At 45.2% G+C, this 13,457-nt stretch overlaps 5 protein-coding genes across 5 annotated transcripts; 2 read left to right on the top strand and 3 right to left on the bottom strand.

The window, feature by feature from the left end:
- Positions 1-185: 185 nt before the first annotated feature.
- Positions 186-2,947, bottom strand: EAF02_000571 (uncharacterized protein). Its single transcript, XM_038896619.1, has 5 exons — positions 2,377-2,947; positions 2,107-2,238; positions 1,939-2,058; positions 1,753-1,887; positions 186-1,702 (listed from the first exon to the last, which is right to left on the bottom strand). Exons 1-5 carry the CDS (start codon positions 2,756-2,758, stop codon positions 198-200), a joined length of 2,274 nt encoding a protein of 757 aa, XP_038763478.1. The 5' UTR covers positions 2,759-2,947; the 3' UTR covers positions 186-197.
- A 1,208-nt stretch (positions 2,948-4,155) lies between these two features.
- Positions 4,156-5,799, bottom strand: EAF02_000570 (uncharacterized protein; the record flags this gene model as incomplete). Its single annotated transcript, XM_038896618.1, has 1 exon — positions 4,156-5,799. The coding sequence occupies one exon, from the start codon at positions 5,797-5,799 to the stop codon at positions 4,156-4,158; it is 1,644 nt and encodes a 547-aa protein (XP_038763477.1).
- A 1,863-nt stretch (positions 5,800-7,662) lies between these two features.
- EAF02_000569 (uncharacterized protein) lies at positions 7,663-10,915 on the top strand (the record flags this gene model as incomplete). Its single annotated transcript, XM_038896617.1, has 2 exons — positions 7,663-9,387; positions 9,446-10,915. The coding sequence occupies 2 exons, from the start codon at positions 7,663-7,665 to the stop codon at positions 10,913-10,915; spliced, it is 3,195 nt and encodes a 1,064-aa protein (XP_038763476.1).
- Positions 10,916-11,426: 511 nt separating this feature from the next.
- EAF02_000568 (uncharacterized protein) lies at positions 11,427-12,222 on the top strand (the record flags this gene model as incomplete). Its single annotated transcript, XM_038896616.1, has 3 exons — positions 11,427-11,474; positions 11,638-11,706; positions 12,061-12,222. 3 exons carry the CDS (start codon positions 11,427-11,429, stop codon positions 12,220-12,222), a joined length of 279 nt encoding a protein of 92 aa, XP_038763475.1.
- Positions 12,223-12,622: 400 nt separating this feature from the next.
- On the bottom strand, positions 12,623-13,309 carry EAF02_000567 (uncharacterized protein; the record flags this gene model as incomplete). The annotated part of the gene is made up of 1 exon (XM_038896615.1): positions 12,623-13,309. The coding sequence occupies one exon, from the start codon at positions 13,307-13,309 to the stop codon at positions 12,623-12,625; it is 687 nt and encodes a 228-aa protein (XP_038763474.1).
- Between the last annotated feature and the right edge of the window lie 148 nt (positions 13,310-13,457).

Raw genomic sequence — 13,457 nt, 5'->3', positions numbered from 1 at the left:
CTAGAACAAGACAGGACGGGAGAGGATGAAGATGAAGATGAAGACGAAGACGGTGAAAATAGTAATGATCTCTTCTTGCTCTCGTTTATTTTCCCACCCAGCTACCTATTCGCCTAGACAGCATCTCGCATATACCCATCTAAATATTTCCACCCCCTATCACCCCCGTCATTCCTCTCACAACGACTTCCCCCATCCTACGAAAACTCGCGAATACTCTCCTCAGCCACCTCCCGTAGATTTATTCCCGCGCCGCCATGATCCGACTCTCTCCACTTTCCAGGACCATTCTCCTCCTTTGCCTGTCGATAACTCATGACCAATTCTCCACCTCCTTTTAGCAAATCTTCAAAGAGCGTGCGTCTCATGACCGCCATTTCTCTCCCTCTATTCTTCAATAGCTCACTAACAAGCACCAGGGCATTTTCCCGATCAAGACGTGCCATTTCCGCTGCTTGCGCGTGAGGCTGTACGGGTTCCGGTCCGGGGCTTTGAAGATCGAGACCTAAGGGTCCGGAAGATTCACTTTGTGCGTTTGGTGAAGGTGTATTGGTTGCAAGGGCGGGCTTGTATTCGAGGAGTGGTTTACCGGTGAGCATTTCAACGAGAGGTTGGAAGACGGTTACATCTTGCATTATATCACTAATGCATTGCGCACTATCTGGATATCTAGCCATGAGAGCGAACACGAACCATCCTTCGCTTCTGACAATTGGCCATTTGGTCTGAGAGACCATGAAGCTTAAGGGTCGTCCGATGTCAGGATGGCGAAGTAGAAATTTTCTTCGAGTCTCGTTTAGTTCTTCAGCCGGTCGACCTTTGTAGGCTGTGAAGACTCGGCATACAGCTGTAATTAGACGGGAGATCTCCATTTTGATTGGTTCTACATCTGTTCGATCGAACAGGGCAATTAAGAGAGAAATATTTGAACGTTCGTGAGCTGGTGAATCCTTATCTGTCGAGAGACGTGCACAGATTCGTTCGACGTTTTCCATGGAACCATTGAGAAGTTGCCGACTAAGAGATATGGATGATAATTGAATTGGTTGTAGGATGTCAAGAAGCCAAAGTCTAGGAAGCACTTCGAAGATACCGGAGCTTCCCAACACTTCCTTGTTTCTCAAAGGCAACGCCAAGTTCTTGAGAAATCCAAGTGCAGCGTGGAGTAATTGCGAATCGTTAACGTTCTTGAGTATAGATATGAGGGGTAGATGAACTCGAGCCGTGTGTACAAACAATCCACAAGCTTCGTCATTACGAGCAAGGTTACCTAACATAATACAAGCACAAACTTGTAATTGTACCTGTTCGCTTGATAACCATCGGCGTAGCGACGAAGAAAATGGAGAAATAACCGGGTATGCCTCCTTGAATTCAGGTAAGGCCGAGATGTCAGACAGGGCCGAATTCAAGTTGATGCGCATTTGCGACAATAGCTTTGCATCGTCCTCGTGTGTTGTCGAGGGGCCGATTGATGGATGAGAATCGAATCGCGTATACGAATCAACAAGAACAGCTAGAGCGGTATCAAGCGCCAGGGGAGTTTTGACCAATGATTTCTGGAATTTTTCGTGTCCCAGGTACGCCACAGCAGTGTTAACAAGAGCGATGTAATCATCCATATCCACTGGATTTTCTCGATCTGAAGCCAACTTCAATAAAACAATGGGCGTATCATCTGGTGCCGTATCTGGCTCGGAAGCTTTGCGCAAGTTAGTCTCAATATCGACTGATATCAAACATAACACTTACGTTGTTGTATAAGCAGATCAAGTAGTTTACAGACGTATCCAAGGAAATGTAAGCTATCTTTGAATCTAGGACTTGCAATCAGTGCAATGAGTTCTTTGCTTAAATATGCACTAGACGCCTGTTGTTGAGCAGGAACTGGAAGATGTCAGTAGTTGACTATCAAGCCAGAACTTACAATGTACTAACCATAATCCACGCAAACATTATAGAGAACTGGTATTGCGAAAGCGAGCAAGTTGATATCTGACAATTGAGTAATGATCAAGGGCATACAATTTGACGCTACGACACGAGCCCTGTTTTCATCTATCTCAATGTCAGTATAATAGAACATTGTAGGAATGTCTAGCTTACCTGTATCCGCACAAGAATTCCCCACTAAACGTAATATTTGAAATTTGAGAGCATGGCGTAAAGTATGTGCACTTAATAGTTCAAGAAAGAAATTCAAAATACCGGAGTCTCCGAGAGGTACTCGCCATTTGGCTATTCCCAAGTTAGAACAATGTTAGATCACTGAATGCACATTTTAAGAATATGTTATCATATCGTAAGAGCCACTTGACCACGTGAAATCGAAACTCAAGTAACGGACATATTTTTGCAAATCAGAAGGTAACTCACGATCTCTACTCCCATCCGCCAGTTTTTCTGCAGCTTCATTGATTGACGTCGAATCTTGCCACCATAAATGCGGCAACTTGCCCAGTACCGCCTTTAATCTTTCCGTCCTTCTCTCCCTATCCTCTACGTCCACCACCTCTTCGGCATCATCATCCATATCCACATCTTCTGCACTTACAGATTCCTCCAACTTGAAGATATCTGCAATTGATGATGTCATGTCTTTCTGCTCTGCCTCAGTCAAACACTTATGTTTCTCCTTGCCACCTTCAAACGATGCCGGAACAGCGCTCGTATTTGAGTCCCCATTCTCCAAATCCATTAGATCAACAGATCCCGTCTCATTGCCAGATTGCGGGGTAGTGTTTACTCCGTCCTCCATAATTGCAATCCTACAGACTCGTCAATGTAGCTATAGGGGTTTGATCCTTTGGTTGTGTAGAGCCAAGGAATACTGCGCCACAAACTCGTTTGCAATCTGATGGATACCGAGGATACCTACCTAGGTAGGTAGAGAGGAACAAGTGATACAGCACACGAGATACAAGGTTGTGAATGTAAAGTCCTGGTCTGTATTATTCGATTTGTGTTTTGATAGGGTTGACAAATGGTGAAATAATGTTTCAGAAGATACTAGCGGGAAAAAAGTGGGCGCTGACTAGGAAGATGATGGATACTTTATTTTGACGTAAGAGACTTGGATTGATAATCTAGAATCAAATATGACAAACCTATGAAATATTCGGAGTTGAAAACTTGCGAAATCCAAATCGTCTTCACCTGTGATGAGGAAAGCTCTAAGAAAAAGGAGGTGAATCGGTGCATTGCTGACAAAAAGTGACATTCACTAGCTCCATCTGATTGGTGGAACCAACCGGGTTATCCCCGAAGAATACGAAGCATACACATAGTATCCATGACTGACTGCTATTCGTGCCAGGCACACCCATCTATGCATCTATTCCGAACTCTCAATGGTTAACGACACTAGCTGACTTATTTCTACCAATATTATGTATATTCTCAAACAGTATTACCTATACACCACACAACTTCTCATGATCAGATAGATTTCTAAAGCCATATATTCATTCAAGCTTTTCCATCGAGTAGCATCATCGTATCTATTTCTCACTGTCCCTCCATACGTAGGCGTCTAGCGTCAGTATCGGTATTAAGTATTACCGTTTGTCAGCAAGGTAAAATGGCCTGCAACCCAAAGATGGCTTGGAGGAGGCTTGGAGGATATGTTGAGGCGTACTGACCGCTGCAAATTTGATCCAAATGCAGCAGCAGCCTTATAAGCGACAATTATACGAGGCGGGCTGAAAAGAAAGAGGCACTGGATCGACATGTAGGACTCATTTGAGAATGTTATAGCATTCTAAAAGGCATTAAATTCATTGGTTAGATGTCCAGTAGACATCAGTGTGGTTAATGCTCGCTAAAATTCTCCTTGCTATACCCAACAACTTCCACTGGTCAAACACTAAAACATGTTCAGTCGCGGGAATATAAGGCTTTGGGTAGCTAGATATGCTTGGTTGGACACCCTCTCTAACATGCTGCACAGTGATTCCTTTAATTATCTTAAACATGCTTGATGCTCCTCGTGCGAATAATGAAAGAGTTAGATGTAAGAAGTAAATAGAACATGTTAGTCCACAAAGAAGTATGAAACGATAAGGGGACGAGAACGCCGTAAAGAATTCTATCGTACAAAATTTCTCAAGACACAAACTCGTTCCCAAAAAATGGTGGATATCAAGGAATTAGACCTTAAACTCGGGGTGTCTCGTAACCAATACCGAGGCCAATAGGATCAGAAGCCCTCGATTTTTTGTTCGAATGTCCAGAAGAATAATGATCATCACGTTTTCTCTTCTCAACTACCGGTTTAGTGACAGTTCCCCAGATCTTTGACTGTAAAAGTTCACTCTTTGCTGTAACAGGATTTGGAGTATTGGTTCTAGAAGGCGCGACCTCAAAAGATTCACGAGGATTGGCGCGTAGCATTTCATTTGCACTTTGAGCGGCTCGGCTTTCTTGGATTTCCTCATGGTCCACACTTCCACGTCCACGGCCACGTCCTTCGAATCTAGAGTTGTTAAACTCCTCAACATCCTCAGCTGAAATGGTACTATCGCGACTTTCGCGTCGACGTTCGCGAGGTGGAAGTTTCGGGGTGCGGTTGGCATAAGCTGACCTAGATGCACTGTGTGGCATGAATTGTGCAGAAGGAAGAAGTGTTGATTGCGCAGTGCCTGGACGAGCCGAAGGAGGTGTGTTAGGCAACGAAGAGAGAGATTGAACACCTCGATTGTGCCTGTTGACTGGGGTGCGTGGGCCAGCACGCTGGCTGATGAGAGGAGTGGACGGTGCACTATTGTTTTCATGGTGAGCGGCAGCTAAGAGAGCAGCAAATCCAGGTTCTTGGCCATGTTCGCGAGATTCAGCCATCGAGCGACCGGTCATGGGAGTCTGATGTGGCGTTCGACGGTACTGTTGTGGAGTAGCTGGGTAGCTGTTGTGTGATAGCTTCGGCGTAGCAACATGAAAGAAACCCCCAGGGCTGCGCATAATGTTGATGTGCTCTCGATTTTCGCGAATACGTTGAGTAAGACGATCATTTGTCTCATTAGCAGCCTCCAATTGGTCGTCCTTTGCCTCTATTACTTTCTTGGCTCTCTCGAGACGACGTCTGATGGTTTTGTTCTCTGTTTCCAGGCTCTTACAGATGGCCTTGAGCCTTGAAACATACTCTGGACTGGGTGCATGCGGATCACTTCTTCCCTGATATGCAAGTTTTAAAACCTGGACTTCTCGACGCGTCAATTCATGTTCCGCCTCCAAATGCTTAATGGCCTCTTCGGACTCTAGGGCCAGAAGCGTGTTTTGCAATTTGCAATGTGCTTGTTCCATACGAGATTCTCGAATTGCGTTCTCCAACTTGCTGTTGTCGGAAATCAGCATCTTTATCATTTCTGTCTTTTCTTCTGTAGACGCGTCCGTAATCTCTTGAGCAGTCGGTAGTCGGGTGATGTTAGGAAAAGAAGCTGTCTTGATTCCATTTGAGTCTGTGGCACGTGAAGATCCTAGATCAGATGGCGACGTTGTTGCGGTTCTTTGATTTGGGAGCGATTGATGAATATTTGATATCTGAGATGATGGGGGGGGAGTCGTTGATGATGAAATATGTCGACCGAATGACAAACTTCGCGTCAACATATCTTTTACTGCTAAGGAGTCATCGCACTCCGATTCTCTAAATTCACCTTGCGAATTGCCTGCTAACAAGAGGGATGTTGAAGGTAAGCGACTTGGACCTTCATCTTGAGATGAGGCAACACTTTGAGTGAGTTGGACGGCAGTAGAAACATCGGGTGGAGTTGACGCATCGTCGAATGAGCTAGTGGAAGCCATTGGTTTTAGTTTTGTGTACCTCGTAGAGAGGGTTGTGTCTTATGGAGATATTAGCAAATATGAGCGCATGGAGGACTGATAACGTATTACAATTTTCCAATTCTGTGCGGAGCCCAGGGCCAAAAGAATTGACTTGCGAGCTTGCTTAGACTTGCGCGATCGCTGGTAATATCTTGAGGGAATCGCAGATGTATGAGTAGTGTTGGAAATCAAATGCGCCCGGGGTGAGGAAATGTGATGCCTAAGGGAGGTATAGGTAGGCGCTCGGAAGGGATTTGTTTTGCGATCGACTTGTTTGCGATTGCTACAAGACCAATTGTGATACAACTTCCGTTGATATGCTAAGGTAGCAAACGCGATTGAAGGGTAGGTGAGAATGGAAGGAAGGGGTTATTCTTGCGATTGTAGTATGCATGTATGTATGTATGTGTATATGGTAATGAAATAGATTTGTTCATATGATGTGTTGTTGTAAGCTATCGTAGAGTGATAAGAGAGGGTTGGAGGTGGGACAGTTATTTTGCGTTGCGATGCTTTGCAGAAAACGACTGGGGTTAGCTCTGTTGCTAAGGTGATAGTCATGGTCATGTGGGGAAGTGAAGTTTGAAATTGAACCTGAAAAGAAGAAGGCTGAGGATGTGGATGAGGAAGAGGCTGCACTAAGCCTATCTGATCTTAGTTTGATGTTGGCGGAGAGTGATGGAGGAAGGCTGATAATGACTACCTAGGACCTAGTATCTACCTGCGTACGTAGCTGTAGCTAGAAAGTAAAATAGAAAGAGCTGTTATATCAATCAGAGAAAACCATCATTGATCGACTCACGCACTAGGTAGTATGTCACTGCCTACATAGGTATGTATGAAGACCATCAAACACCAAGATACTAATAGATGAGAAAAAAAGAACATATGAGTTTCTCCTTGCTTTTTCTTCGTTGCTATTATTGTGTAGGACTGTGTGATAGCTATTATCTTCTTGCCTGTCCTAGATCTCTCATGTACCTATCATGTACCTCTTATGTACCGATCACTTATGTGCCTCTCTACCTAGTATCCTTGGCTTTCTCCAAGCTCGGACAATTGGGACCCATTGAAGCATTATTTGGTGTATTATTATGAACCAAATGAACTATATGAACTATGAACTATGAACTATACTAGGTAGGTATGGACCATCAGGGCTTCATAAGCTCAAATTGTGAATTGGATATCTATCTACCTAGTACCTACCTCGTAATAACCCTGTCTCAACCCGACTCAAGTCATATATGTAGCACGGTGGCACTATCATATCAGCCAAACCTACACAGCACACACGCATCACACATCATACCTACCTAGTACTCCAGCTACCCCTACTAATACCTACCTAGTACCTACGTCCTAATCATCTCCCAATACCATAATCCGAGCGCACCCCCCCCACCTCAGACCATCGGTTCTCCTAATCATCGATAAATACCCACAAGGTAATAAATAAATTACCTACTATTCTCCGGAGAACTGAGCTTCTATGGCGATTGGGAAATGAGATTTCAATAAGAGATCCGCTTTGTAAAAGCAGCTCTTGACACGGTCACTCAATTTATTATCTATTGATCCGGAGAAGGAGAGACAACATTTAGAAGTCTCTTTTCCTTTCGCAGATACTAGATACTATACAATTCGTGCCATCAGAAGGTAGTTTATCAATCGCTTTCCCCTTTCCTTTGCTGCCGCCTTTGCGTACCTTGCGTTTGTTTACAGGGGAAACCTGTTTGTTTACTTCGAGCGTCATCTCCAATTTTTACGATTTCACATAGCTCCGGCAAGGTATGATTGTTAATTGAATACATTATTCCTTTCACGAGTACATTCACAATCATGGACAACACTCCAGTCAACAAACCAAGGCCATCTGGTCTTCCTAGACCTTCACGTCTCCCACGACCTTCAGCCTCGGGGGAAACTTTGCGACAGCAACAGCAACCTGCCCGGCCTTCGAGCACTATAAGCAACCCACGTTTGCGAAGCACACTGTCGAGAGATCAACTGTCTGCACCAACATCCTCGAGACAACGTATCACAGCCCCTGCTGCCAGTCATTTACACCCACGGCCAATACAGCCCAAGACAAGCTATAATTCCTTTCGAAGGCCGCCAACGATTGAACAAGAACAATTTCGGCCAGCTTCAAGTGAGGATGAGGATGTCAAGGAACACAGATTCTCTCCAGTAATAAGCGATGATGAAGAGCTTTTGAGTGGGAGCTCGTCTTCTCGACCTTCCCTATCCGAACGAACGATGGAAACACTTCAGCATATTCCCCCATCACCAGCTGTTCGGAAGAGGCAATCGAACTTCTTCAATCCCTCTGCTACTCCACGTTCTGTGTCTCGCGCGAGTTCATCATCCAGACCTGGATCCAGTTATCAAAATGATGGGTTTATGAGACCACCATCTCGCCGTTCTGCCAGCTCAAGACCAACATCGAGTGCGGATTCTGCTCAATCAATTACTGACTTCCGGTCATCTTCGGGCACCTTCCGACCTCCACCCACGAATTATCAAGCTTCTACACCGATGAAACGACCAAGTCCTGCAAAGACACTCAAGACGCCAACGGTTCGAAGTAGCTTCAGTCCCGGAAGCATAGCACAGCTTCCATCCCCCGGTAATGCGTTACAAAGATCTCCAAGTCCGGTCAAACCAGAGAGATTGCCTACAATAAAATCTGGTAGCAAGACATTCAGTGCCCGATCAGTGAAGGAGCGTGCCTCTGTAACCGGTCTGTTTCGCAAACCGTCAATGCCTTTGATGGACCAATCGTTTGAGGCGGACAGCATTGGTTTCGGCCCAAGGAAGAGGTCATTGAATTTCAGGGATATTCCTTCTCAGTCTGTCACATCGGCGCCTAGTGAAGATGTTACAGAGAAACGCACTGCCATGGACAATATCAGCCCTGTTGATAGAAAGAGATCAATGAACTTTAAGAGCATTCCTCATAGACCTGTGACATCAGCTCCCAGTGGATCTGCTTCAACCGACAAAACGGAAGAACCGGCTGCGCCAAAATCATCTTCATCTCTTAGAGATCAGATTGCGAAAGCCAAAGCAGCAAAGCGAGCGGCAGCAACCGCAAGTGCCGCGAGTAACCACGACGAAGTACCTGTAGTTCCTACGGCGACTTTTGATTTCGGCCTCTCGGATGACCCCTTTAATCAACGTATTGATCCAAACGCCAGTAAAGGCCTCCTCCGCAAACGAATTTCTGCTGCACGTACCGATGGTCGCCTCAATATCGCTGCCATGGGCCTCAAGGAAATGCCTGAGGAGGTCATGTCTATGTACAACCTTGATGCACTTGGTGATCAGGGTGGATCGTGGGCTGAAGCTGTCGATTTGACCAGATTTATCGCCGCTGACAATGAGTTTGAAAACCTTGGTGACAACATTTTTCCGGATATCGACCCACGTGAAGCCATGGAAGATGATGAATTTGAAGGCAACATTTTTGGTGGCCTTGAGACATTGGATCTGCATGGAAATCTGTTGAAAGAGATTCCTCTGGGTCTACGTAGACTTGAGAATCTGACATCTTTGAATCTGGTAAGTTGACTAGCTAATATTTGATGTGCTAGGATGATCAATTGCTAATTATCAATAGTCAAACAACAAATTAGGTAACGAATGCCTCCCAATCGTTACACAAATCAATTCTTTGCGGGAACTCAAAATAGCAAACAATGGTCTCTGTGGGACTTTAAGTCCAGATATAGAATGTTTGAAAAATCTCGAAGTTCTAGAAATACAACATAACGCTCTTGATACATTTCCGGACACTCTATCACAACTAGATCGATTGAGAATTTTGAATATCACCGAGAACAGATTTCAATCATTACCTTTTGATATTCTTAGCCATCTACCCCTCATTGAGCTCATAGCTGTCAAGAACGGCCTCGTTGGCATTCTCGTAACAGGAGCCGTGAAAAGCCTTCCACAACTTCAAGTTCTGGATGTCACGAGTAATGCAATTACTGCTCTGTGCGAATCAGAGCTCGAGTTACCTTCACTTCATCAGCTGAGCTGTTCCTCAAACCGCATTGCAACTTTTCCAGATTTGACTTCCTGGGTATCTTTACGAACACTTACAGCCGAGGATAATAATCTTTCTGAGCTGCCAGCCGGATTTGTCGATCTCCTCAAGATCAAAAATGTCAATTTTAGCGGCAATAACATCAAAGTTCTGGATGATAGAATCGGTCGAATGGAAAGTCTTGACATCTTTCGAATAAGTGGAAATCCACTCAGAGAAAGAAAGTTCTCAGCAATGTCAACCGAAGACCTGAAAAATGCTCTACGAGCCCGAATTACACCAACTGAGCAAGAGAAAGACGGGTTCTTGTCTGAGCCAAGTACCCCAACCATCTCCAGTCGACCGTCGTCTTCTCATTGGCCCGTCAAAGATGGAGGAATTCTCGATCGATCTAGCACGACTTCTCACTCCCTCAATCCAGTGATAGCTGCAGAAGTGGCTGCACGGGATACAATCAGAGTTCTGCACTTGCAACATAATCAATTCAAAGAAATACCCAGCTCTATTGCTTTCTTTGCATCTACTCTCACCTCCTTGAGTATCGCTCATAATGAATTGACGAGCGACACGTTCCTAAAGGATGATTTAGACCTACCGGCTTTGAAGGAGTTGAACCTTAGCTCCAACACCTTCAACTCTCTACAACCACTCATACAGCATCTGAAAGCCCCCAACTTAGAGAAACTTGATATCAGTTTCAATCGTCTAACTTCGTTACCTGTTCTGAAGCCTCATTTCCCTAGCCTGATATTCCTCATGGCATCGAACAATACGATCCGCGAATTGCTGCCGGAAGCAGTTCAGGGCTTGAGACATTTGGACTGCAGCAGCAATGAAATAAATAGTTTAAACTCGCGAATTGGGCTTATGGGTGGACCAGATGGACTGCAGACTTTGGATGTCAGTGGAAATCGATTTCGTGTGCCAAAATACACGATATTAGAGAAAGGTACAGAGGCTACACTGGCATGGTTGAGAGATAGGATACCCTCTGCGGGCATGCCTTCAGAGGAAACTAGTCCGACAGATGTCGATTAGAATGTGATTCTTTGTATTAACTTGAATTATCAAGGTACTTAGATGGGCGTTGAATGATACTGAGTGGGAGGAGTAATATTCCCTTGTGGATGGGGAATTGGTTATCATATATCGTATAGTTTTGTAATCAAGATTGTCCTATGGACTATATGTAATATTTCAAAGCCTTTCAAATAACCTAATCATCCCAAAATCATGTTCATGGCTACATCTGAAAAACAACCTACGAGAAAGATAATAATAAAAAAAGGGAAAGGATTCTCGAGAAGCGACACGTGACACCGTCGAGTTTTGGGCTCTAATCCAATCGCGACCGACTGACGAACTCCAGCTGTCCTCAAATCAACCCAATCCCGAGAAGAAAGCAAAACCACAACTTTCCTTACGAACCACACTCCTTTGCCCACCCTTGAGAATCTGCCAACTCATACACGCATCACACACACCGAAACCCTAACCTTATAAAACACATCAACCCCGAACCTGAGCAATCGCACACGGAATCGCAAAGATGACGCGCGCACAGCAAACTATCTCTATTGGCTTACTCGTCACTTCGGTATGTTTTCTGCCTCTGATTGTGTGAATTGGTCATCATGTGTTGGAACTATTCTGTGCAAATTTGCAAACACGTCGTAGGATGTTACGGCAGATTCGGGGGGCGAGATTGGAATTGGAAAGAGAAACGGGCGAATGATTACTGATTCGAGGCATTTACTTAGTTATACCTGGCAGTTTACTTGGAGTTAATACCTCTTCCTGGAAAGGTTTCTGAGGAGGTTATTCCTGTGGTACGTTATGTTTGTGTTATTATTTTTTCTACATCCTTCACCTCTTCTCTCCTCTCTTCTTTCCCTTGATGAGCATGCACCGAGGGAACGGATATGGCTCCTTGTACCATACCCATAACATCTCTTCCCGCTCACGATGTCGAACTTCCTCTTCCTGAGAACTGGGAGAAGGTTCCTCTCTCCCCTCTCATAGGTGATTGGACATACGAGTCCTTTCCCTTCCCCCCGCCCGCTTCTCCCTCCTCGACTTTGTTTTCCCGTCGTGATGGCTCGATCAAATCGATAGCCACAATATCGATCGTCGCCCACATCAAGAATATTATCGCTGACTTGGTATTGTTCTTGCGCAAATAGTTGCCATTCTGGGTGTTGGTTTCGTTTGGAGCGTATCTTTTGGGGAAGTTGGGCTATGGCGTTTTTACGTTTAACGATGTGCCAAAGGCGCATGCGGAATTGATGGAGGAGATTGAGTTGGCGAGGAAGGATCTCAGAACGAAAGGTGTGGATGTCGATTAGATGGTGAAGGACGACGCATTTCAGGCAAGGAGAGGCAGCGCGAATGGATATTGAGTGTCGTATTGGCAGCGGGTCGGAGTCGGAAGGTTGAATGGAAGGAATAAATTTGTCGCATAATTGAAGGGATATTCTTTACATTGGCGTGCTATTCGTTAAGGTGCCGAGGGACAAGTGAAGAGTGTGTTCTACAAGACCAATCCGTGATTGAGTAGATCTATCTACAGTATGTGATATACAGACACAATGAGATCTACCGCATTCCCTTGTGCCTCTACGCCGTGAGCGCCCGGTTCTTAATATTTTGTACTCCAGAGAAGGATCTCTATTTGCTTCGGGTGTACGAATATTCTTCTGGTACTTCCTGCTCTTGTTCTTCTACCTCCCCTTCTCCAATTTTCCATTACCCCGTCGTGCCTTCTCTAAGATGCTTTTCCTTCAACTTCTTTTCCTGCGCCATAAAAGCTCTTATGCCAACCGGCACTCCCTCGAATAAATTATCGGTATCTCCCTCCCCTCCTATGTCCCAGTTTCCCTCACTCCCACCACCATCATCATCCATACTCGTAGCCGCCTGTGCCAAAACCCCCGTACTTTCTTTCCTCTTTTCTTTCTTCAACGCTCTATCCGCATCTTTCTTAGCAGCCGCCCACTCCTCTATTTCATCTCGATAGCGATCCCAAACACAATTCACACACCCACTCATACAACAATTATCTGGTTCTTCTGGGCGCGGCGGGACGAGTACTCCTGCTATACGTTGACTTTTGCGCAGGATCTCGGAGCGTCGTTCTAAAGGGGAGGATAGACGAGAGGAGAAGAGAATCGCAGGTTCGGGGTCTGCGGCGGGTTCTGTAGGAGGAGAAGACGGGGTTATAGGCGGATTTGAGGGGGGTGCAGTAGTGGGGGGCGCGGAGGATATTTCTGGAGAAGGAGAGGAGAGGAGTAAGGAATAGTAGTCGCCTACAGGGTGAGCTTGGTGGGCTGGCTTATTGGACGTAGATTCGTGGCGTGGAAAGGAGGGGAGCTGGCGGATTGAGGGTGGGAGTTTGAGGCGTTGTGATAGTCGGAGTAGGGTTCTTTGTTCCATGTTGTGTAGTTCGGCTGTTGTATTGAGAAATATACTCTGTAAAGTAATTTGAAGGATATATGTTATCGCAAAATCATTAGAGAGACAGTTGGATCTTCAAACAGTTGGTTGATTCTACGTAGGTGAAGAATCGGCGGCGGGCGCATTA

The sequence above is a fragment of the Botrytis sinoallii genome (genome assembly GCF_014898435.1).
Source record: "Botrytis sinoallii strain Bc 23 chromosome Unknown BSIN_001, whole genome shotgun sequence".
Lineage (NCBI taxonomy): Eukaryota > Fungi > Ascomycota > Leotiomycetes > Helotiales > Sclerotiniaceae > Botrytis > Botrytis sinoallii.
The sequence above is the reverse complement of the archived record's forward strand: the minus strand, read 5'-3'. Positions and strand labels throughout refer to the sequence as shown.

Coding starts and splice junctions, on each gene's coding strand:
- EAF02_000571 (XM_038896619.1), bottom strand. CDS start 2,758: ATGGAGGACGGAGTAAACACTACCCCGCAATCTGGCAATGAGACGGGA. Junction 2,239..2,376: donor GGCGGATGGGAGTAGAGATC/GTGAGTTACCTT, acceptor ACTTGGGAATAG/CCAAATGGCGAGTACCTCTC. Junction 1,703..1,752: donor TGATCTGCTTATACAACAAC/GTAAGTGTTATG, acceptor ACTTGCGCAAAG/CTTCCGAGCCAGATACGGCA.